At 40.3% G+C, this 25473-nt stretch overlaps 1 protein-coding gene and 1 long non-coding RNA gene across 4 annotated transcripts in view; one reads left to right on the forward strand and one right to left on the reverse strand.

The window, feature by feature from the left end:
• LOC138423134 (uncharacterized) overlaps nucleotides 1-11986 on the forward strand; it is a 41520-nt gene extending 29534 nt beyond the window's left edge. The window contains exon 2 of the long non-coding RNA XR_011250141.1: nucleotides 11728-11986. This is a non-coding gene — a long non-coding RNA (uncharacterized lncRNA). The remainder of the gene's footprint in view (nucleotides 1-11727) is intronic.
• SNX6 (sorting nexin 6) overlaps nucleotides 1-25473 on the reverse strand; it is a 53302-nt gene that overhangs the window by 27431 nt on the left and 398 nt on the right. For 2 of the 3 annotated variants that reach the window (XM_069558701.1, XM_069558700.1), the window contains exons 2-6: nucleotides 25369-25416; nucleotides 9009-9113; nucleotides 8662-8772; nucleotides 5359-5480; nucleotides 3293-3416 (exon numbers count right to left, since the gene is read on the reverse strand). In XM_069558701.1, coding sequence (XP_069414802.1) covers nucleotides 3293-3416; nucleotides 5359-5480; nucleotides 8662-8772; nucleotides 9009-9113; nucleotides 25369-25416 — 510 coding nt within the window. Of the gene's footprint in view, nucleotides 1-3292; nucleotides 3417-5358; nucleotides 5481-8661; nucleotides 8773-9008; nucleotides 11129-25368; nucleotides 25417-25473 lie in introns of all 3 variants that reach the window. The other variant, XM_069558703.1, reaches the window with a different exon arrangement.

Below are 25473 nucleotides of genomic sequence, written 5' to 3' on the forward strand. Positions count from 1 at the left end.
GGGGTGCCATTGCCTTCTCCGATGCCATATCGTTCTTTTATTGTTCTTTACAGCACTGGACTTTACTTCCATCACCAGTCACATCCACAGCTGGGCACTGTTTTCACTTTGGCTCTGTCTCTTCATTCTTTCTGGTTATTTCTCCACTCTTCTCCAGTAGCATATTGGGCATGTACCGACCTGGGGAGTTCATCTTTCAGTGTCGTATCTTTTTGCTTTATCATACTGTTCATCACATTCTCAAAGCAAGAATACTGAAGTGGTTTGCCATTCCCTTCTCCAGTGGACAACATTTTGTCAGAAATCTCCACTATGACCCATCCATCTTGGGTGGCCCTACACGGCATGCCTCATAGTTTCATTGAGTTAGACAAGGCTATGGTCCATGTGATCAGTTTGATTAGTTTGATTATGGTTTTCATTCTGTCTGCCCTCTGATGGATAAAGATAAGAGACTTATGGAAGCTTCCTGATGGGAGAGACCGACTGCGAAGGTATGAAAGTATGAAAACTCCATACGTTTCAATAAAAATCTTGACACAATCTACAACTTCTTTCTTTTTCCTTCCAAAATCACACTTTGAGCATCTCTTCCATACTTAAATAAGTTCATGGAGTTTCATAATGTTCAGAGACTGAACGCCAATCCCCTTAGCAAGATACTCAACACTTTGAAAAAATCTGGTTCAGGTTACCTTTCCACCTCCACCCCTATCCCTAAAGAGCCTCATGCTCCACACTGTTCTCGAAAGAGGCTCTGATCTTAGGTTCCTCTGTATCTGAAATGGTATCTCCTCTCCCACCAAAAACTCTATTCAGACTTTAATATTCAAAATAAAAGGCATCTCTTCATGAAACCCTTTCAAATTCCCAGTTAGAATTCACTGCTCTATCTTAGGCCTCTCAAAGCACTCCAGCTTTTTTTTAACCTTATTTTTTATATTATTTCACTAATTCACTCATTTAACAAACCATAATGAATGTATATTATAACCACACACTGTGCTGGGTGTTACAAATATTAAGATGATTAACAGGTGGTCCCTACTCTTATAGTAACTAATGGTACAGAGGAGGACAGAGAGAAGCAAACATATAATTACACACAATATGTGAAGTATAGTGTTAAAGCTATTCATGGGATATCAGCAAAGCACCCAAGAAACTCAATATGACTGAGGGGTTGAGAAAGCTAAGACTGGAGGTTGACTGACCAGTCAGGGTCTGCTTCAATAACCCAGGCAAAGATTATGAAAGTCTGGACTAGTCTTTAGGTCTAGTGATGGAAGCAAGTATGCACAGTAAAATGAGACAGAGAGAATCTGGTGACTCCTGATAGGAACAGACAGTAGGAGTCCTCAGCAGTTTTCATGGTGGAAGGGAATGGGAGTTAGTGATGCCTTCTTTGAGATAAGACAGAGAGTACAAAAGGAGGCATGGATTTAAAAGAAGGGTTCAGCTGATGGTAAAAGGCCAAGGGGACATCTAAATGGAGGTTTTTCAGGAGGCTATTTAATGAATAGTGCTGGGCCTCAGGAGTGATACAGTTGGGGCAGGGGGAGCGGCCAGGCGGGGCTGTCCCATGCAGCTTATGGGATCTTAGTTCCATGACCAGGGATCAAACCTGTGCTAACCACTGGACTGCCAAGGAATTCCCATAGATTTCTAAGTTAATAGCATATTAGAATTGATGGAGCCACAGAAGCAGGTATTAGAGAGAACTGACAGAATTAGAAATCTTACAGACTTGTAGAGAACTCAATTAGGAACCTTGGAAGAATCAGATTTAAATGAATGGATATACGGCGGGAAAAGCCCATGAAGGAGACTGGGAAGCAGCCACAGAGTTAAGAGGGGAACACATCAAGATGGATTCCCATAGATCCACAAGAACATGGGAGTCAGCATAGCTAGAAAGGTATCTCAGTCAAAATGGAAAAGCATGAGGTACTTCACCACATTAACAGAATAAAAAACACGATCATCTCAACAGATGTACTTTTTCATGATAAAAACACTCAACAAACTAGGAATAAAACTTCTTTAAGCTGACAAAGGGTATCTATGTAAAAACTCACATTTAACATCACACTTGATAGTGAAGGAGTGAGTGCTTTCCCCCTAAGATCAGGGACAGAACACGGATGTCTGCTCTTATCATTTCCATGTAACACTGTACTGGAGGTTCCAGCCAGGGCAGTCAGGCAAGCAAAATTTTAAAAAGGCATCCAGATCGGAAAGGAGGAAGTAAAAAGAAAAAAGAAAAGAAAGCTATTAAATGAGTGTGGCTGCCAAGGTGGTTGAAAGCTAATGGGAGGGGATACAGGAGGTTTGGGTGTTTGCTTTCTGATTGGTGTCCACTCCCAGTGAACAAGGTCATTAACTGATCAAGAAGAATTATTGCAATTAGCTTTAATGGAAAATGAGAGAGAGCTGTCTAAAGTCATAACACTGCTATAAGTGACAGAGCAGGCACTCAAGGCAAGATAAGAAAGAAAAACAAAAGAGCTACTGACAGGGTCGAAGTGCAGGGGAAGTCAAGCGTCTAGATGCAGCAGTGAGTCAAAGAACTACTGCAGTGGGAACAGGGAAAAAGGGAGTCGTGAGGACCGAAGGCTATGTTTGGAGTCCATAGTATCAGGGTTTAAGAACTCGGGGGTGAGATGAGGTCCTGGGTGGTCACTGATGCCAGAGGAAGAAATGAATGAAGGTTAGGAAACATCTCTCTTCTGCTAAAATTATGAGTTAACCTTGTCATCCAAATAGAGACTCCAAGATCTGTATCATCCATCCACTAAAAAGATTTTTTCCAGGACCACGAATGAAGAAACCTCTTGAGGAAGGGAGGGAGGAAAATTAGCAGCAACCAGCACTGAGGGAGGCAGGTTAAACAGATTAAGAGTCAATGATCAACCCAAAACTAACTGGGAATTCTTTAGCTCAAGAACTTCTCTGGAATTCTCCGTAAGGCTTCAGAAGCCTCCAAACTCAAATTTAAGAAACATTAACCAATTTAATAGCCCTATTTCTTAAGAAGGTCACAATTCAGGATCAAAATCAATATCTCATGTAGTAACATAGTTTAGCATCATTTAAAAAATTAATCTACTCAAGTTCTACTGAAATACTGTATCATCATTAAAAAAGAGTCATATTAAACTGCCTTGAAAAATCAGAGCATTTTATAAAATGTATTTATAAGGCCTTAAGCCTTTTCTAACAACTCCCTTCTCCTTCCAATGACTCTTTAAAAATAAACCTTGATCACTGCTTTGATCAATTCAATACTCACATCTTGATTATATTCCAGGAAGACATGGAAATTTAAATCTTTCCTCAAAATGGGATGTGCAGCCACACGACACAGAAACACTTCATGCATTGCAACCGTCTTCTTGAATATTGCCAAATACTCACTAGAAATAATACACAAAATTAAAGGTAAAACACTGCAGAAAAACACCTGCAACAGTTTTTTAAGCAAATACTAGGAATTATTCTAAATGCAAAACTAGAGGCACAAAGATATAATCCATGTAAACAAAGGTTTTAGTTGAACTGTTAACAAAATATATAAAATGCAGCTCTGAAAAGACTTCATGCTAGTTAATAGTATTTATTATATATAAACATTAATATTTTTAAGTTTTATGAACCTTTCTTCCTATGCAAGTTGATGTTAAAGGTAACTATAGGGCTTTTTGTTTTTAGCTTCAGAGAAAGTATACTACAAATTATAGCATACAATTTTAATGATTCAATTTCTAGATAATTACTGCTTTTAAACACCTTCATACAAATAAATAAAACAAACCTGAGTAAACATATTTTCAACTTTAATAACTATTTTCATCTAAAGACCCAAGCACACAAGAAAGAAACACACCATGGAGAGACTAGTGTTTTCCATTATACTGAAGAACTGTGTTTAAAACAGTTTAACATCATCAGTGAATCACAGCGACCTTACAGTAATACATGTCAGTTTGGGGGGGGGGGGGGAACCACTCAAGGAAAAGGCCTAATATTCTTGCTTCAACTACGTGTGAGGAGGTTAAGTTTTACATACCAGCAAACCAGCAGGACCAATGTTGGGAGAAGTTTGATCTCTGTGAGGGTAGTCATTCAGTGAAGACAAAAAAGAAGGATGCAGAGGATGGAGGTAGCAGTAGAATAAACCCAAGGTTCTCTGTTATCCAACCCCTAACCAGACCACAAAAGAATCATGATCAGGGCCACTGGAAAACCACAGATTCTTTCAATGTTAATGTGCGCTGCTCATTTCCAGCTGTCAGGCTTGTAAACCATAGAAGTTGTACCTGTCCACTATCAGGCTACTGCTTGCACTCAGTATTGACAGAATTCTTAAAATATCTGTCACCTTACACTTTAACAAAGAAGACCTACTTTGTTAATTTCCCTTGTCAAGAGTTTAGCATTCTGAAGAAGTGTCTAGTAGCAGCATGAATATATGCTTAAAAACCGAAATTCAGTGGAAGAGGAGAAAAGGAAATGCACAAACGGGAGAAATGACCAGAAAAAGTGATGGAGGTGATGGTAATGCAAGGAAAGCTATTTTCTTGTTTAACTCTCAAAATACAGAAAAACAATATGCAACAATCCAAAATTATTTCAAATGTTCAAGAGAAGGGGAAAAACTATTTTCAGCGAATATGCTAAAAATGAAATAGAATTTTTTCAAGAATTTAATATATGTCTAGTATATATGAAACTAATAATCATTTAATAAAAAACACTAAAAAACTATTCTCCCATTGCTCTGCTCCTATTCTTTTCCCTTCAGGCAGAAGCCATAGGCAGACAAAAGAAGAGTGGGAAAATTATACACACACACGCACACACACACACACACACTTTTTGAAAAAGAAAGAAGAAAATATCCAGAGTTGCTTAGTGCACACTTATATGAGAAACAGAAATCTTGGTAGTACGCACTTGTTCAAACAAGAGAACCAGGTGGGTTAATGACTAAGGCCTTGTAAATAAAAATAAAATGATCTACATGTGTAGATCATAATGATTTTAAAAAGTCATTACTTCCCTTTCTACTATCATTTATGAACTTGTGGATCTTTTGTTTTCAATCTTCAGAGTTTATTTAAAACAGCAATTTAAAGAATTTTACAATGCAGACAATTATTCTATAATTTTCCTGTAGGCTCTGATCATGATAGTTAACACTGGTTGTATGGCTTAAACCTGCATCTTACAGAAAGGGTCACTGTGGTGAAATGATTGAAAGGATGGGATATCAGAGAGCAGAGGAACAAAAACAAAAACCAACCAAACAAAAAAAGGGCATAAAAACAAGCACAAATAACAACAAAAGTCACATACGCTTCCAATTCCTGCTTCATCTTCGTGAATTCCTCCTTTGTCATAGACCCTTCTCCTTCTCCAAGTTTCTGTAGTTTCTCCCTTGAGGCATCAAAATCAGGTCTTGGTGGTGCTGGAGGGATCTGTCACAGAATAAAATCACTAGTTTTGTTTTGTTTTGACCGTGCCATACAGCAGGAGGATCTTAGTTCCCGAAAAGGGATAGGTCCCACGCCTCCTGCAGTGAAAGCACAGTCTTAACCACCAGACCATCAGGGAAGTCCCCTAAACCACTAGTTTTTAAAGATTTTCATTTCTTTCAGTAGTCGCACTACTGCCACTATAAAAGACTGTTGTCTCATCGGTTCTCCCTTGAGCTGGCCCGCTGTTCTAACAGTGTCTCCCACTCTAATAAACTTTACTCCCCTCTCAAAAAGGAAAACAAAAACAGACTGCTGTCTGAGGGAGCTAACGACATCCTGAACGAAGGAGGAATATCCTGATTAAGGTTAGAGAAGTTGATTAAGTCTATAAATTAAGTTTCTTGAGGTCCTTAACATCAAGGAAGAAACAGAGCGCAGCACTATATTCTGGCATTAGATCAGTAGGACCCAAACTTTAGGAAAAGGAGTACATCAAGGCTGTATATTGTCACCCTGCTTATTTAACTTATATGCAGAGTACATCATGAGAAATGCTGGGCTGGAGGAAGCATAAGCTGGAATCAAGCTGGGAGAAATATCAATAACTTCAGATATGCAGATGACACCACCCTTATGGCAGAAAGTGAAGAACTAATGAGCCTATTGATGAAAGTGGCTTAAAGCTCAACATTCAGAAAACTAAGATCATGGCATCCAGTCCCATCACTTCATGGCAAATAGATGGGGAAACAGTGGAAACAGCGGCTGATTTTATTTTGGGGGGCTCCAAAATCACTGCAGATGGTGATTGCAGCCATGATATTAAAAGATGCTTACCCCTTGGTAGGAAAGTTATGACCAACCTAGATAGCATATTAAGAAGCAGAGACATTACTTTGTCAACAAAGGTCCGTCTAGTCAAGGCTATGGTTTTTCCAGTGATCATGTATGGATATGAGAGTTGGACTATAAAGAAAGCTGAGCGCTGAAGAATTGATGCTTTTGAACTGTGGTGTTGGAGAAGACTCTTGAGAGTCCCTTGGACTGCAAGGAGATCCAACCAGTCCATCCTAAAGGAGATCAGTCCTGGGTGTTCATTGGAAGGACTGATGCTAAAGCTGAAACTCCAATACTTTGGCCACCTGACGCAAAAGGCTGACTCATTTGAAAAGACCCTGATGCTGGGAGGGATTGGGGGCAGGAGGAGAAGGGGACGACAGAGGATGAGATGGCTGGATGGCATCACTGACTCAATGGACATGAGTTTGGGTAAACTCTGGGAGTTGGTAATGGACAAGGAGGCCCAGCGTGCTGCAGTTCACGGGGTCCCAAAGAGTCGGACACGACTGAGCGACTGAACTGAACTGAACCCAAACTTTATTTAGTCTGTAGACTCCTATGTGACAACCTAGAGCTCTCAAATGTATATGCACATTAAGCTCTAAGTTCATGTATGGATGTGAGAGTTGGACTGTGAAGAAGGCTGAGCGCCGAAGAATTGATGCCTTTGAACTGTGGTGTTGGAGAAGACTCTTGAGAGTCCCTTGGACTACAAGGAGATCCAACCAGTCCATTCTGAAGGAGATCAGCCCTGGGATTTCTTTGGAAGGAATGATGCTAAAGCTGAAACTCCAGTACTTTGGCTACCTCATGTGAAGAGTTGACTCACTGGAAAAGACTCTGATCCTGGGAGGGATTGGGGGTAGGAGAAGGGGACGACAGAGGATGAGATGGCTGGATGGCATCACCGACTCAATGGACGTGAGTCTGAGTGAACTCCGGGAGTTGGTGATGGACAGGGAGGTCTGGTGTGCTGCGATTCATGGGGTCGCAAAGAGTCGGACACGACTGAGAGACTGAACTGAACTGACACGCTAATTAAATGTGTTGCAAATATGCATGCTATTTTTTCCAAAGTATGTAAATGGTATGACTGGAGTGTACCAGAGGCAGAAAGCACTGACTTAACTACAAGAGAATAAGGCAGACTAATGACTAACCTCCCCCTATTCTCCCACAATGAGGGGGAAAGTAAGCACTTACTTTAAATAAAAACATAAGGTCTAAAAGAGACGTATCACTCAAGGGAATGATATAAGAAAAAAATCCATCTTAAGAGGAAGAGCCTGCAAGTAAGAACTGTGAAAGGGAAATGATGAAAGGCAAAGATAGCAAATAAACAGAAGGAAAGGTAAGTAGGGGTAAGTTAAAACGGCAATGACCAGAAGAAAAGGATTATATCAAGGAAAGCAACAGGGAAGGAAGCACCAAGTACAGACTGGCACATATTCATTGCTGCCAACACACGACATCTACCATGTGCCAGGCATGATGCTGAACGACCAGCAGATAAAGATAAATAAGACATGGTCTTGATCTTTGAGGAGTGTTTAGTCTATGAGAGAAAAAAGCAGTAAAAATATAATACCATACAAGAAGATGACGGGGAAGAGGGTGGAAACAAGGGAGCTTCCAGGCTAGTAAACACACTGACATGCTGGGAAAATGGAAGGTGGTACATCCTGGAAAGGGCATGCGAGTTCTGTGCCAACCCCTCACCCCAATATCTCATCCTATGCTTCTTTTCCACTGGGCTGTTCCTCAGTTGTATTCTTTATAAAAACTGGCAATTAACAACAACAAAAGCACTGCCACTTGTGCACCAAACTGGAGTTGTAGAAAGGAAAAAAAAAGCAAATGACTGAGAGTAAGGGCCACAGGGATGAAGATGGAATCAGGTCAGGATGATTTCAAGGAAATCAAATGAAACAGTTCCAGAAATCTGAGTGTGGTCCACAGCTGAGGCACAACACGGGTGCATATTCACATTAGATAACCTCTCGGGAGCTCTCCAACTCTAAACAGCTGTCTACCTAAGGGTTCAAGACCAATACGGTCTGTAACATCTCCTTAGTTATCACCCCCCAGAACAAGCCCATTTCAATTCTAATAAACAGTAAGAATTTAAGTTTAAATGAGGGAGTGTTACATATTGATATCACCACACTCCCAAACAAGACAACTTGGGATAAAAAAAGTGGCAGTCAATTATGTTTTATTGCTGGCAATTTTTTAAAAAATTATATCAGTCCACTAGAAGTGTTGAATAAAATTTCCAAACATAATAAAGTATCCAAAAAGTTCCTAGAAAATAGGATTAAAATGGAACCTCAATACTTACAATGTAACCTGCATAGTCTTCATTTTCAATGAAGGAATCGTGAAGCCAGATGAATTCCTCATGTTGTCGAACAACAGAAAACTCGTTCTGTTTAAAATTTGGCAATGAACTCTGCAAAGACAGAGATTTTCTCAAATAAAAATTAAGATTAGACTATAAAAGTTTCTATGAACATTTTATACCTTATTTTCTAAACTTAGTCTTTAATGAAAGATAACAAGCAGCAGTGAATTATAAACTAAAATACAATTTCTAATTATGTTGAAAACCAAAATTCTAGTCGGTGTACTATTATATATATAACAGCACAATAATTAAAATAACACAAGTAAAAAAATCCCATTTACCTTTGTGTGAACAGTGAATTTTACTTTGTCTCTCTCACTCAGAGCATCAGAAATGTCCACCTGCAGAGCAGCATCACTCTGAAGATCTACATTTATTGCTTTAAGCTACAAAAAAATAATACCTCAGTGAAAATTCTATAGGTTTTATGCAAATTCATTCTTCTCCTAGATAATAAGACAGTGCAAAAACAAAACGAAAATAGCATATCTTAGATCTAACAAGTACACAAGTTCATTTAATCTATCTTCTGGGGGAGGTGCTTTGGGTATGTTATCTTAATCAATTTTCATTCTACACCATTCAACTACCCTTTGAATGAGTCAATGTGCTAACTATGATTTACTATAGTTTCACCCAAAAAGTAAACTAGTAAACTATTTTCCAAAATGATAGTCCTTTACAAGTTCAAGTGTCCTAAAATTAAGAAACTTATCTACCTTTAAGAATAAGAAAAATAATAAAAAGAATAATGGCCAATCATCTAAGTTTCATTGCTTATTTTAATTTAGGAATATATAATAAAATAAATAACAGTTAAATGTATTATATATGCAAAGTGCTAAGAAAATGCTAACAAATAATTATTAACTCCTGTGATATGTATTAAATTTTACTCTACAGCTTTAGTACATTAGAAGAACTGGGTATATTCCCTATTTAGTGCTTCTATTTACTCATCTACGAGAAGACGTCACTTATAATTCTAATCACAATTTTACTCATTCTTAAATATCAATCATTTTCCTTCCCTTTTAAACAGATTAACATTCTAACATCTTAAGGTAATTTGGAGATTTACAAAAGCTAATACACTAAAAGATAAAATCAAGTCTTAGCCAGATGCAAAGATACAAAATATTAAAAATCTAACTAGCCTGCTTCAAATACTCTAGCTGTAAAAGCAGGATTGCCTTTGGAAACTTACCTAATCACTAGTGTTTCAAATTTCAATTACGATGCAAATGGAAAAAATGCTAGAAGCAAAATTGTTCACTCTATGATCTCAATTATATTTTTAAAAACTGCATACATAAAATTATTATGTATAAGAAACACAACAAAATGTGAGTTGCAGTGGATTTTCTTCTATGTTCTTCTATTCTCCCAACTTTCCACAATATGCATGAATTTTATAAAATTGGAAAAAAGCCTTTAAGAAATCTTGTGACTTATTAAAAGATGAATTTTGTGAAGTTTCTCATTAAATAGAGTTGTTTATTAGTAATGAAAGTAAAATACTATTTCACTTTTGCACTACTGGTTCTGTATTGAGTAGACATATTTTTTAAAAATAAATACCATTACAATCTAACTTAACAGTCACAGAAGAAATGAATCATTATTTAAAATGCATGACACTATCTATGATGGCCTTTAACAAAAACTTTATTGGTAACTTTAATGTTTATACTGAATTAAATTTCAATCAGCAATCATATTTTTAAGTTAACACTATAAACTTACATAAAAATGTTTTAAAAATCACTATTGTACTCCGCTTTATTGTCTGATAAAAGAAATTTAAAGGCTGTCCTGAATTACAAAGAAGTTTTCTTTTTCATTTTCCAATAACTTCATTGCTTCCGCAATATTGGAAACATTAGAGAGTACTCTATTCTTTGGTTTTCTTGCTTTTATTTAGTCTTATCAGGTCTTCAAACTGTTTCCTACCTCTTCTCTAATACCTTACCTTAATTCTAATTTAAGAAATCTGTTTCCTTATTTCTTTTTACTCATATTGAGGCCACTCTTAAGAAGTTTATTGTGGTTGGTTGAATTATAGCTCCCCCAAAGACATCCACTTCCAAATCCCTGTGGATGTCACCTTATATGGTTAAAAAAAAAAAAAGATGTAGAGTTTATCCTGGACTATCCAGGAGGGCCCTAAATACAATTACATGTATCTTTATAAGAGGGAGATTTGACACAGACAAAAGAAGAGAAAGCAACTTAACTAAGGAGGCAGAGATTAGAGTGGTAAAGCCACACGCCAAGGAGTGCAGGCAGCCACGAGAAAGCTGGAAGAGACAAGAAACTAATTCTTCGCTAGAGCCTCAGGGAGCATGGCCCTGCCAACACCTTGATTTCAGCTCAGTGATACTGATTTCAGACTTCTGGCCTGCAGAATCATGAGAGAATAAAATTCTGTTGTATTAACCCATTAAGTTTGTGGTAACTTGTTACAGCAGCCCCAGGAAACTAATAAATTTATCTTACGGATTTCGGAATAACAATCTTGGCAGTTCTTCATTTATGTTTTCACTGCCTGGTCTAGCATTTCTCAGACACACCTGGTAAGACTCAACTTGAATGCTTATTAAAAAACACAGAATCCCATGTCCTATCACAGACATATCAAAACAATTTTCAGAATAATCCTTAAAAACCATATGAGGGAACGCTGGTCTAGATTTTTCCGGACTGTCTTTACATTCTGTCAAAACTTTATCTCAGTTGCTAGTATTTTCTTTTTAATGCTTATATAAAACATTTTGCCAGACTTCATATCTCTAAGTACATTTTAACTTTCAGGTTTATTTTTTTAACCATTGCACTATTAATCTGGAAACACACCTTTCAGGATTTCTACATATGAACAGCTGTTATTTATTCTTCCAATTAAAGATTATTTCAAATTATTAACATATTTCTCTGTCTTCCATTTCAGCATCCTTTTATACCACACCCACTATTTCCCTTTTTTTTGCTTTGTTTCAGTTCAGTTCAGTCGTTCAGTCGTGTCCGACTCTTTGCGACCCCATGAATCTCAGCACGCCAGGCCTCCCTGTCCATCACCATCTCCCGGAGTTCACTCAGATTCACGTCCATCGAGTCCATGATGCCATCCAGCCATCTCATCCTCGGTCGTCCCCTTCTTCTCCTGCCCCCAATCCCTCCCAGCATCAGAGTCTGACAGTAAAACACTTGGCTTTTTAAAATTGCAACTCATCAATAAAAGTATTCCTATATACAAAAAGTATACCTCTATTATACATTCCTATACTCCTATATCTCCCTTTTGGTCTTGTACTCTATTTTTTTAAGTACAGTTTACATATAATGAAATGCAGATTTTAAGGATATAATTTGAAAAGTTTTAACAAATACATAGATTATACCCTTGTAATCATCACCATAATCAAGATATGGAACATTTCCATCAGTCCCAGAAGTCCCCTCCTTTGCTTTTATTCCTCTACTTCTTTCTAACCTTTCTATAAATTTTCTTCTTGTATGCTTTACTAAAGCATCCCATATAATAGCTTTAAAAGCTATTAATTCAATCTGCCATTTGCTTCTTTCATTCTTTTAACAACTGAGTTCTAGAAATGATCTCAGGAAAATGTACATCAATTACAAATGTGGTCACAGCAAAATGCTGATGGTAAGATTCTGATTCTTCCTCTTCATATCTCATAGGAACTTTAGCTAAATATCAGCAGAAGCATTCATTTTGATAGTTCATGTTCCTATGGTCAGTTCCCATATATACTTCAGACTTCAATTTTTTCCATTTCCTGGGCCTATGGAGAAGGATTATTTTGTCTGACCACAAGATTTGTTTCACACACATAAGGGTTTGCCAGCCAATAAAATCATCTCCCATATCAATATAAAACTTTCGCTGAAAGATAATCTAGATGGATAAACAACAAGGTCCCACTGTATAGCATAGGGAACTGTATTCAATATCCTAGGTTAAGCCACAATGGAAAAGAAAAAAATGTCTGTATGTGTATGGGCTTCCCTGATAGCTCAGTTGGTAAAGAATCCACCTGCAATGCAAGAGACCCCAGTTCAATTCCTGGGTGGGGAAGATCCGCTGGAGAAGGGATAGCTATCCAGTCCAGTATTCTTGTGCTTCCCCTGTGGCTCAGCTGGTAAAGAATCCACCTTCAATGCAGGAAACCTGGGATTGATCCCTGGGTTGGGAAGATCCCCGGGTTGGGAAGATCCCCTGGAGAAGGGAAAGGCTACCTACTCCAGTATTCTGGTCTGGAGAATTCCATGGACTGTATAGTCCATGGGGTCCCAAAGAGTGGGACAAAACTGAGCTATTTTCACTACTATATAACTGAGTCACTTTGCTGTATTGCAGGGGTTGACACAACACTGTAAATCAACTATACTTCAATTTTAAAAATTAAGTTAAAAAAGAAAGATAATCTGATATCATATTTCATCAATTCCAGATGCATATTTTCCACATTTTAATGTATATGAAATAAGGATGCCCTGTAATTGATGACAAATTAATAGTTTAGTTGGCTGTATTTTTTCCTTAGTGGTACATGTAAGAAAATATATCTTCCAATCAACTGTACCTTAGATTTAATAAAATATCGTATTATAAATTTAGTGGGGTTTTTTTCCTCTTTCTTTTCTGGGCCTTGTTGTGCAGTTTGCAGGATCTTAGTTCCTCAACCAGGGATGGAACCCCGCCCCCTGCAGTGGAATCAGAGAGTCCTAACCCTGGACTGCAGGGAATTTCTGTAAATTTAGTGCTAATTATATACAATGTACACTGACCTTCCTGGAGAAGGAAATGGCAACCCACTCCAATATCCTTGCCTGGAAAATCCCATGGATAGAGGAGCCTGGCAGGCTATATTCCATGGGGTCACAAAGAACCGGACACAACTGAGTAAACACACACACACATGCAGATTTTGCAAGCAGAGTATCTTCTTGGTTTAGAGAAAAGTAAGTAATTTTAGGTAGCTTTTATTAAGGGGAGGAGTGAAGCAAACAACTGTGATTTATTAACATTTAATTAACTTTGTGCAACTAGTCAGGTCAGTTTGAGGATATTCTAATTAGACTACATTCATCAGTTTAATCCTTATCTGGGTCAATAAACTTTGTACTTTCTTTTGTCAAAGACTTACTAGGTTAAACATTTGTGTCATGGTCAAGAGAAAGCCCAGGCAGAGGAAATGGATTAAGCAACATAAATACACTATCCTTGGAAATATAAAGACACTGCCCTACTGCTGATAGATTAATTCATGTGTAATTAGTAAAGACATTCACTACTAGTTTAGTACACTGATGTGTTTACACATTAAAGTACCTACCTTATGACACTCCTAAAAAACTGTTCATCTTTTGTCAGAAAAGTAAATACATGTACAGGGATAGACTGACGGAAGGAGGAGGAAGAAGGAAGCAAGTGAAAGTGAAGTCGCTCAGCCGTGTCCGACTCTTTGCAACCCGTGGACTGTAGCCCGCCAGGCTCCTCCGTCCATGGGATTCTCCAGGCAAGAATACTGGAGTGGGTTGCCATTTCCTTCTCCAGGGGATCTTCCCGACCCAGGGATCGAACCCAGGTCTCCCACATTGCAGGCAGACACTTTAACCTCTGCACCACCGGGGAAGCCAGTACCCACTTTATGACATTCCTAAAAAACAGTTTATCTTTTGTCAGAAAAGTAAATATATGTACAGAGATAGACTGACGGAAGGAGGAGGAAGAAGGAAGCAAAGTAACTGACTATTGCCACAACTTCCCAACCAGTCTCTTGCTTCTGTCATCCTGCCTCCTCAATCTATATTCCATACAGGGCCACTGGAACGATACCACTAAACTAGAACTCATTCCTCTGCTCAAAACCTAAGGGGTTCTGGCTTGGAGAAAAGCCTAGTCCTTACAGTGAGCCCCCAGGCCCTATTCTTCTGGCTCAAGGCAGCCCTGAAAGAAAGGCGCAAACCATACTAGTGCCAAGAAACTATTTCTAGGGAATTACAGTACAACCAGTGAAAAACCCTATGAGACAGACAGAAATTCTGTTAAGTTCACTAGTTCTGGCCAAATTTTAAATCTATTTTACTCCTAGTTCAGTTAGGATTTAAAAAAGCATTTTTTTTAATTGAAGTACAGTTGATTTACAGCCAGTTATAATTTTAGAGATGGTGAGGGACAGGGAGGCCTGATGTGCTTCAGTCCATGGGGTTGCAAAGAGTTGGACACGATTTAGCAACTGAACCACAACAAATAATTTTGGAAGTCCTGAAATGAATTATTTCCATTATTATACCCAGTATACTCAGCAGTCAAATCAATGGTTGATTATACATACATATACTTTCTGGAAACTAGATTGCCTTTCATCTACCATACCAAAAATAAGTCACTCGATGTCACTCCAATGCCTTTCTCACCCGTCTTGTCAACTCTCACTGCTATTTGCCATACCTGACTTGCAAATTCCCCCCTGGAGGATCAATTCAATCGACATTTTTTGCTTTCTGAGCTGAGTGTGGCTAGAGAAAAGTCACAACTGCTTGTTGCACTTATCCACTACAAATTACTGGTCTCCAAACTGCATAAGATCCTTAAAATCATTCAACAGTCCTAGGCCGATCTGCTCAGCTCCCCTTCTGACTCCCTGAGCAACTACTCCAAACCTTTCCTGTCTCAAGCCTCAACCACATTTCTACCCCTATGCTCAGTAAGTGACACTGCCTCCCACATCTCCAAGAAATCAACACTAGCAGCTGTTACCCCTTCAGACCCATCAATAAGCCTTTCTACAAATAGATTTGGATGGACTCAACACCTCTGCTTTCTCAGAAGACATGGTATCCTACAGAGAGCGGAGCTCTCTGGCCACCTGAGCATGTTACCTTCCTGTCTGCTCTAGCACTGCTCTTCTAGTCAAATTAGCCCTTGTCTCACAAAACCTCCACACGGTGAGGACCTAATTTCCAAATCCAATACTTTGCAGTCTTTTTGACCTCTCTTCAGTATTTTGCCTTAATGATCATTCTGACCCTTTCCATTAAAACTCTCAGCTTCTGGGAATGCTTCTCATTTTCTTCCCGACCATCTCAGCCCCATCATTAATCCATTTTCTCCCCTTGGCATGTGAGTCTTTGTTTCCTCTGGGTATCTAGCCTTTGTAATTTCAGCCATTCTTGACTAATAACTCCTGAATTTATACTTTCAACTCACATCTCTTATTCTAAGTTTCCAATCATAATTTCAACTTACCAACTAGACATATCCACCTAGATGTATTTGTTGTTTAGTGTTTATGTATTTATTTCTTAATACTTATTAAACAACCGAGTGCCTTCAGTGTGCCAACTACTGTCAAAGGTGCTAGGATGAAAAGACACAATCTTTGTCCTTTCAGATCTTAGTTTGTAGTTTTGGGGGAAAGGGATGAGGCACTTCAAATCCAGCATATCTGAAAACCAAACCTATTATCTACCTTCTAACTCTACTCTTCTCTCCTGTATTCCTCATCTCCTTCTCCTCTGCCCAGCCCATGTATTTCTTAAGCCACTATGTCCTGTCTATTCTATCTCCGAGACATCTCTACTACGTCCTCTCCTTCATCCCTTCTCCCACTTCACGGCCTTAGTTCTACCTTTAACATTTCTCATCTGGACTGCCACAATGGCCTGCTAACTGCTTTCTCTGCTTTCTGCAAGAAGGCAGCAATCCATCTTGCACACTGGAGTCATCTATAATGCTATTTTCATCTGGGTATATGTCCTTTCCAGCTAAGAACCCTCAGAACTTTCCACTGGCTGGATTCTTTACCATTATGCACTTTATCTGTACTACTGGTATTTACTCCTGCTTCCAATGTGAGAGACCTGGGTTTGATCCCTGGATTGGGAAGATTCCCTGGAGAAGGAAATGGCAACCCACTCCAGTACTCTTGCCTTGAAAATCCCATGGGAGGAGCTTGGTGCAGGCTACTATCCATGGGGTTGCAAAGAGTCGGGCATGACTGAGTGACTTCACTGCACTCCAGTAAGAACAAGCGCTGCAGGTGGAACCAGATGGCTTATCTACACATGTTATCTTCTCTGCTGACAAGCTCTCCCCTTCCCTGACAGCCTACACAATTTCTGATCAATATATAAGGTTTAGCTCCTTTAGGAGACAGCACCATGGTTAACATGATTGTTTACTACCTCTCAACCATAAACAGCACAGAGAGTTTTTGAGTATTTTGAAAGTCTTAATTAGCATAGGGCTTTTCTCATTGTTGAGTCAATGATTGCCGCCAGGCCTCCATATCCTTAGGCACCTGGGAATATATTAATCAATGTATTTGGAATATAGAAAAGGAAATATAGTAGTTTTAAGGTTAGCAATACTAGACTTTTTGAGTTAATGAATTTTCTCTTTTGTAATAGATCACTGTACTTTGTTATAAATCACTGTGTCCTTGCTATGTAAAAATGTAACTTTATCACTATCTGAAGACTAAATAGATCTTAAGGGGAACATTGGTGAAAGGATTATCATTTGTTGGGCTGATGTTTGCTGTTAAATCTCCATATTCCCTGCCCTTATAATGAATATAACTAGCATATAGGAGAAACAAGTATTAACCTTTAGGATTAATCATGTTAACCTTGGGTTAAATAAATTCCTTTCTTGATTGTAACTCACTACACCCTCACTCTATAGGAATGTAACTATTTGGAGGGTGGTGCCTGGTTTAAGAAAAAACACCCTTGGAAAAAATAAGTTTTTTGGTTATCAGAAAGAAAGGATCATAAAATCCCTAAGACCTTTTTATGTGAAGCACCTGATTCTGATAAAGGTCAGGACTGCTGACCCCCGTGTGACTCTGTATTCATCCCTATGTGTAACAAAAGGTATATAAGCAAACCCAAAAATAAAGAAATCGGATCAGTTTCCGGAAAGACTGATACCCCCATGTCGTCCTTTCTTGCTCCCTGTTTTTCTGGCTGAATTCCCATGTGGAGCATGGATGCTATTCCACATAGCCAAGTTATACAGCCTCTTTTTCTCCACTAATTTTCCTACTACACTATCCGTTTCCAATCTCTCTATATATCTATGATTAAATATGTATTTTTCCAAGGACGCCGATGCTGTCCCCACCTTCGAATTCCCTGGATCCACCGGGGCTGGACCCCGGCACTTATCTACACTGTATCTTCTCTGCTGACAAGCCCTCCCCTTCCCAGACAGCCTACACAATTTCTGATCAACATTTAAGGTTTAGTTCCTTTAGGAGGAGGAGCAACCCCATGTCCAAGGAGCGGTGGCTGCGCGGGTGCAGGAGGGCCTAGAGGAGCCATCCCACGTTGAAGGTCAGGAAGGGCGGCGGTGAGGAGATACCCCTCATCCCAGGTAAGGAGCAGCAGCTGCGCTTTGCTGGAGCAGCCGTGAAGAGATATCCCACGCCCAAGGTAAGAGAAACCCAAGTCAGATGGTAGGTGTTGGGAGAGGGCATCAGAGGGCAGACACACTGAAACCATACTCACAGAAAACTAGTCAATCTAATCACACTAGGACCACAGTCTTGACTAACTCAATGAAACTAAGCCACGCCAGTGGGGCAACCCAAGACGGGCGGGTCATGGTGGAGAGGTCTGACAGAATGTGGTCCAGTGGAGAAGGGAATGGCAAACCACTTCAGTATTCTTGCCTTGAGAACCCCATGAACAGTATGAAAAGGCAAAATGCTAAGATACTGAAAGAGGAACTCCTCAGGTCAGTAGGTGCCCAATATGCTACTGGAGATCAGTGGAGAAATAACTCCAGAAAGAATGAAGCTGCTGCTACTGCTGCTAAGTCGCTTCAGTCGTGTCCGACTCTGTGCGACCCCATGGACTGCAGCCTACCAGGCTCCTCTGTCCACGGGATTTTCCAGGCAAGAGTACTGGGGTGGGGTGCCATTGCCTTCTCCGGAAAGAATGAAGGGATGGAGCCAAAGCAAAAACAATACCCAGCTGTGGATGTGACTGGTAATAGAAGCAAGGTCCGATACTGTAAAGAGCAATATTGCACAGGAACCTGGAATGTCAGGTCCATGAATCAAGGCAAACTGGAAGTGGTCAAACAAGAGATGGCAAGAGTGAACGTCAACATTCTAGGAATCAGCGAACTAAAATGGACTGGAATGGATGAATTTAACTCAGAGGACAATTATAACTACTACTGTGGGCAGGAATCCCTCAGAAGAAATGGAGTAGCCATCATGGTCAACAAAAGAGTCCGAAATGCAGTACCTGGATGCAATCTCAAAAATGACAGAATGATCTCTGTTCGTTTCCAAGGCAAACCATTCAATATCACCGTAATCCAAGTCTATGCCCCAACTAGTAATGCTGAAGAAGCTGAACGGTTCTATGAAGACCTACAAGACCTTTTAGAACTAACACCTAAAAAAGATGTCCTTTTCATTATAGGGGACTGGAATGCAAAAGTAGGAAGTCAAGAAACACCTGGAGTAACAGGCAAATTTGGCCTTCGAATGTGGAATGAAGCAGGGCAAAGATTAATCGAGTTTTGCCAAGAAAATGCACTGGTGATAGCAAACAACCTCCTCCAACAACACAAGAGAAGACTCTACACAAGGACATCACCAGATGGTCAACACCGAAATCAGACTGATTATATTCTTTGCAGCCAAAGATGAAGAAGCTCTATACAGTCAGCAAAAACAAGTCCAGGAGCTGACCATGGCTCAGATCATGAACTCCTTATTACCACATTCAGACTTAAATTGAGAAAGTAGGGAAAACTGCTAGACCATTCAGGTATGACCTAAATCATATCCCTTATGATTATACAGAAGTGAGAAATAGATTTAAGGGCATAGATCTGATAGATAGAGTGCCTGATGGACTATGGAATGAGGTTCGTGACATTGTACAGGAGACAGGGATCAAGACCATTCCCATGGAAAAGAAATGCAAAAGAGCAAAATGGCTCTCTGGGGAGGCCTTACAAATAGCTGTGAAAAGAAGAGAAGTGAAAAGCAAAGGAGAAAAGGAAAGATATAAGCATCTGAATGCAGAGTTCCAAAGAATAACAAGAAGAGGTAAGGAAGCCTTCTTCAGCGATCAATGCAAATAGAGGAAAACCATAAAATGGGAAAGACTAGAGATCTTTTCAAGAAAATCAGAGATACCAAGGGAACATTTCATGCAAAGATGGGCTCGATAAAGGACAGAAATGGTCGGGACCTAACAGAAGCAGAAGATATTAAGAAGTGGAAAGAATACACAGAACTGTACAAAAAAGATCTTCACAACCCGGATAATCACGATGCTGTGATCACTCATCTAGAGCCAGACATCCTAGAATGTGAAGTCAAGGGGACCTTAGAAAGCATCACTACGAACAAAGCTAGTGGAGGTGATGGAATTCCAGTGGAGCTATTTCAAATCCTGAAAGATGATGCTGTGAAAGTGCTGCACTCAACATACCAGCAAATTTGGAAAACTCAGCAGTGGCCACAGGACTGGAAAAGGTCAGTTTTCATTCCAATCCCAAAGAAAGGCAATGCCAAAGAATGCTCAAACTACCACACAATTGCACTCATCTCACACGCTAGTAAAGTAATGCTCAAAATTCTCCAAGCCAGGCTTCAGCAATACGTGAACCGTGAACTTCCTGATATTCAGGCTGGTTTTAGAAAAGGCAGAGGAACCAGAGATCAAATTGCCAACATTCGCTGGATCATGGAAAAAGCAAGAGAGTTCCAGAAAAACATCTATTTCTGCTTTATTGACTATGCCAAAGCCTTTGACTGTGTGGATCACAATAAGCTGTGGAAAATTCTGAAAGAGATGGGAATACCAGACCACCTAACCTGCCTCTTGAGAAACCTATATGCAGGTCAGGAAGCAGCAGTTAGAACTGGACATGGAACAACAGACTGGTTCCAAATAGGAAAAGGAGTACGTCAAGGCTGTATATTGTCACCCTGCTTATTTAACTTATATGCAGAGTACATCATGAGAAACGCTGGACTGGAAGAAACACAAGCTGGAATCAAGACTGCCAGGAGAAATGTCAATAACCTCAGATATGCAGATGACACCACCCTTATGGCAGAAAGTGAAGAGGAACTAAAAAGCCTCTTGATGAAAGTGAAAAAAGGAGAGTGAAAAGTTGGCTTCAAGCTCAACATTCAGAAAACGAAGATCATGGCATCTGGTCCCATCACTTCATGGCAAATAGATGGGGAAACAGTGGAAACAGTGTCAGACTTTATTTTGGGGGGCTCCAAAATCACTGCAGATGGTGACTGCAGCCATGAAATTAAAAGACACTTACTCCTTGGAAGAAAAGTTATGACCAACCTAGATAGCATATTTAAAAGCAGAGATATTACTTTGCCAACAAAGGTCCATCTAGGCAAGGCTATGGTTCTTCCAGTATTCATGTATGGATGTGAGACCTGGACTGTGAAGAAGGCTGAGCACCAAAGAATTGATGCTTTTGAACTGTGGTGTTGGAGAAGACTCTTGAGAGTCCCTTGGACTGCAAGGAGATCCAACCAGTCCATTCTGAAGATCAACCCTGGGATTTCTTTGGAAGGAATGATGCTAAAGCTGAAACTCCAGTACTTTGGCCACCTCATGTGAAGAGTTGACTCACTGGAAAAGACTCTGATGCTGGGAGGGATTAGGGGCAGGAGGAGAAGGGGACCACAGAGGATGAGATGGCTGGGGCCATCACTGACTCGATAAACATGAGTCTGAGTGAACTCCGAGAGTTGGTGATGGACAGGGAGGCCTGGCGTGCTGTGATTCATGGGTTCACAGAGTCGGACACGACTGAGCGACTGAACTGAACTCCTTTAGGAGACGGCACCACGGTTAACAGGATTCTCTGGTGGCTCAGTGGTAAAGAATCCACCTGCAATGCAAGAGATGCAGGTTTGATCCCTGGGTCAGAAAGATCCCCTGGAGAAGGAACTGTCAAACCACACCAGTATTCCTGCCTGGAGATTCCCACGCACAGAGGAATTGGGTGGGCTACAGTCCATGGGGTTACAAAACAGTCGGACGTGACAGCCTAGGACCCATAGCTAGATTTCCTCTGAGTTTGAATCTATTTCATACTGGCTGTAGGAATCTGGGCAAGTTACTTACTCTTTCTAAACCTCACTTTTCCTTTCCAAAGTAGGAATAACAGAAGCAGTTACTTCACAGGGATTTGAGAAGTGAGTTAATATATGGAAAGTCCCTGGCATGCAGCAAATGCTTTAGCAGCGTGTAGCTATCGCTACGTGTTCACCCTCCTTGGTACTCCCTCAGCACTTCACCGTAAGTCTCATACTACACTGCCACGGTCCCAGGCCAGGAGCTTCCTCTTCTTCCTCTGCCAACATTCATCTTATCCTTTGCTAACAAAATCTATGTGACACTTTTACCTGAAATAACTATCAATAAATGTGGAATGTATTCAAGCTAAATGCTGAGGAGGTACAAAAGAAAATGTAGACATCTGGGCCAAGTCTTAAAAAGACAAGCCAAATTTCATGTGGAAAAAAAGAGGTGAAGGGAAAAAACCACTCCACAACATTGACAAGCATGCATAAAATAGACATTAGAGAGGGCAGAGGTGCTTGAGCAATGACAAATAGACTAGAATATGCCTACAGTGTGTGTGTTGGGGAGGGGATGTCTGCTGTGGCATCTTGAGAATGAAGTCAGCCAGAAAGGATAATGAACGGTATTCAATGCTACGATAATGAGTCTAGACCTTACTGCCAAAAGAACTGGGTCCAAGTAAGTCCTTGTGACTACTGGTGCCGTATGATTCAATCATTTCAGTTAGGTAAACTAGCGGTCACGTGAAGTCTGGACTGGAAAACAGAAAGACCAGAGATAGAGACCAATAACAGATACTGCTACAAGCCAGGCAAGAGATGGCAGGGACCTTAACAGGGGTCACATAAACAAAAGATGGGCTAAACAATATTTCTGAGGTGAAATTATCTGGCCTTGATGACTGTTCTGCTATGGGGATGAAGGATATGATTCAGAGGCTTCTTGCCTGCAGGAATGGAAATGATATTAATGAAGATAAATACAGAGGGAGGAGCAAGGCGAGGAGTTCAGGAAAGGTGCAGTTCCTCCACCTGAAGTAATTCTGAAAACAATAAACGTATTATTTAGAATTCAAATCAAACACTAACAGAACGATGCCATCATGCTGGCACTTACTGCTCTATTTAACAAGGACATCAGAGCAAAATGCGTCCAGTTCAAAGGGCTCATTTGTTTTACTAAATAATATGTTACTGTCCTGCCTTTGGGAAAGAAAAAAATACCCTATTATGTAGAGGTGTAACTGAAGAGATTAAACATGACCAATATTTTCAATACTGTGTATTCTTAAAGTCTGCTTTTTATGTTTTCTCACGAAACAGTATTTCCTTAAAGCTTTAAGATTCTCTTCTGTTCCAAATATAATGAAAATTCAAGGCTGCTTATAAACGTATTTAAAAATGCTGTCTTTAATTTTGTTTACTTGCTGCTTTGAATGAAGTGCTTACACTATTATTACACTATTATTATTGAATCTGTGACATTCCCCTCTGTAATTTGTATCAAATAGGTATTTCATGCTTTCTCTTCATCAAGACTTTCTTAAAAGGCTGAACAAGACAATCTGAACTGAAAGTTCTACTAATCTATTTCTATCAAGACAAACACAATATAAGGAAATTAACAGGCCTGCAATTTCTGTTCCTGAAATGAGGAAAGAGCAGGATAACTTTGTGCAGCCATAATCAAACTTCATGTGCAATGGAATCTTCTTGCTTGTTAACAAAGTAGTTCTCGTCCCTCCCCATCTCAAGAGACTGATTTACTAGACAGTGAGCCCAGAACCTTTTGACTTTAGCTTTTCAAACACCCCAGGTGATTCTAATGCAAGTGTTTCAAGGAGACTTTGAGAAATATGTGCACTGGCTTTAATGTCAGCTCCATGGTTTAAAGTCCACCTCTCCCACTCACTGACTATATGACTTCAGACTATTTAGTTTCCCTGAGGTTCAGATTTCTCATCTGTAAAGGGGGGATACTAAAAGCTTCACAAGAACGATGAGAAGATATAAGGGAACTGTGCGTATACAGTGCTAACACACTGTCTGGCTGTGGCTGTTACTATGATTCACCCAGTCTCACAGGACAAAAGTAAGGAAGAACTGGACATGCAGACATATTCATCATGACATTCTAAATGCTTTCAAATTCATGGTAATGTTTGTTGGGGTTTTTTTCCATTTTCATATTAAAACTTTCATCTGCAAGGTTCTGTAAGAACCTCCTGGTCACCCATGCCTTTCATCTCACCCTGCCTTTAATCTGTAATACATGAAAAGTTTCTGGACACATTACTTAAGAGGTTCCAGTTTGATAAGCAAATCTCATCAAAGGCATAAGGCTTGGAACACAAATATTCACCAGAAAATACTCTATTTTTCACATCAACATAAGTACTCAAAAAATTAATACTTTTACTGAACATTAGTTAGGTTTTACAAGAGAGCAAATCCTGTTTGCTTTTCCTGTTTTGTGTAAACAGAGAAATGCATTAACTCCTCATCTATAAAAGTATACGGCATCCTTTGCATCTTTCTTACCATGTTAAAGCTTTATAAAGGTCATCAGTTAATACTACCTACCGTTATCTTTACTTAAAAAAAAAAAGGAATAAAATCTTATAAGAATACTTTATCATCTGCCAAAAACCGACTAACAGATGTGTCTCTCACATTATCAAAGTTATTAAGTAAAAGCCAAACAGAAAAGTAAAGCTCACGCTGTTAAATGTGAAGGAACCATGGAACGCTGCTGAGTTGCAATCATCATGTATCAGTATCTTTCAAGTGCTCACTTGTACAAGGCACTATAGAGATTACTACCCTTCAGCCAAGGTAAATGGGGCAGAGTGGAAGGGAGGAATCACAGCTCTGAAGGCCCTTTCTGAAGGGAACTGCAGTTTGCCTCAAATCACCACCAAGGGATCGCCGCAAAAGATGTGTCTTTTGGACATTAGGAAAAGTAAAGGTACAGTGGGCTACCAGCATTTTGCAAAATCTCGTAGGATACTGGAGAAGAGATAAAATCCGGCGACTGTAAAATCCCTTGCAAAAGGATAATTTACAACAAGCCAGTACTACAATGTTTTAGAGAGAGAGAGAAGGGTGGGCGGAGACGGGTTCGAGATCCCCAAGGGGAAATTCAGGGTGCGGGCAGGAAGGTCTGACAATGGGTTTCATAGCCCCCAGTGTGGGGCGGGGGGCGGGGACTGTCTAGCTCAGGCTTCCCCCTCCACCTCCCCAGCTGCACCCGGAGCGGGCAGGGAAGGAGGTCCACCGGAGGGTCGGAGCCGGAGCGGGGGGCCGAGAGCGGCCGCCGGTCCCCGGGAAATCAGAACCGCACGGCCCCAAGGGAGAAAGGGCTGCAGGAGGGCGGGGCGCGGTGCGGCGAGGAAACCGAAAGGAGGCCGGCGGGGAGTGGGTGCCGCCCGGCCGGGGACCCCCCTCGGGTAACCCACCCCAGGGCCAAGGCGAGGGAGGGGGGTCCCGCGAGCCAGAAGGAGGCAGAACTTACTCCGCGGTCCTCCTCCGAGAGGAAGTCGGGGCCGTCGTCCAGGCCTTCCTGCGGGGTCGGCGGGGCCCAGCGCGCCGGGGGAGAGGATGGAGCGAGGGAGACACA

This window comes from Ovis canadensis, chromosome 18, assembly GCF_042477335.2.
Source record: "Ovis canadensis isolate MfBH-ARS-UI-01 breed Bighorn chromosome 18, ARS-UI_OviCan_v2, whole genome shotgun sequence".
NCBI lineage: Eukaryota > Metazoa > Chordata > Mammalia > Artiodactyla > Bovidae > Ovis > Ovis canadensis.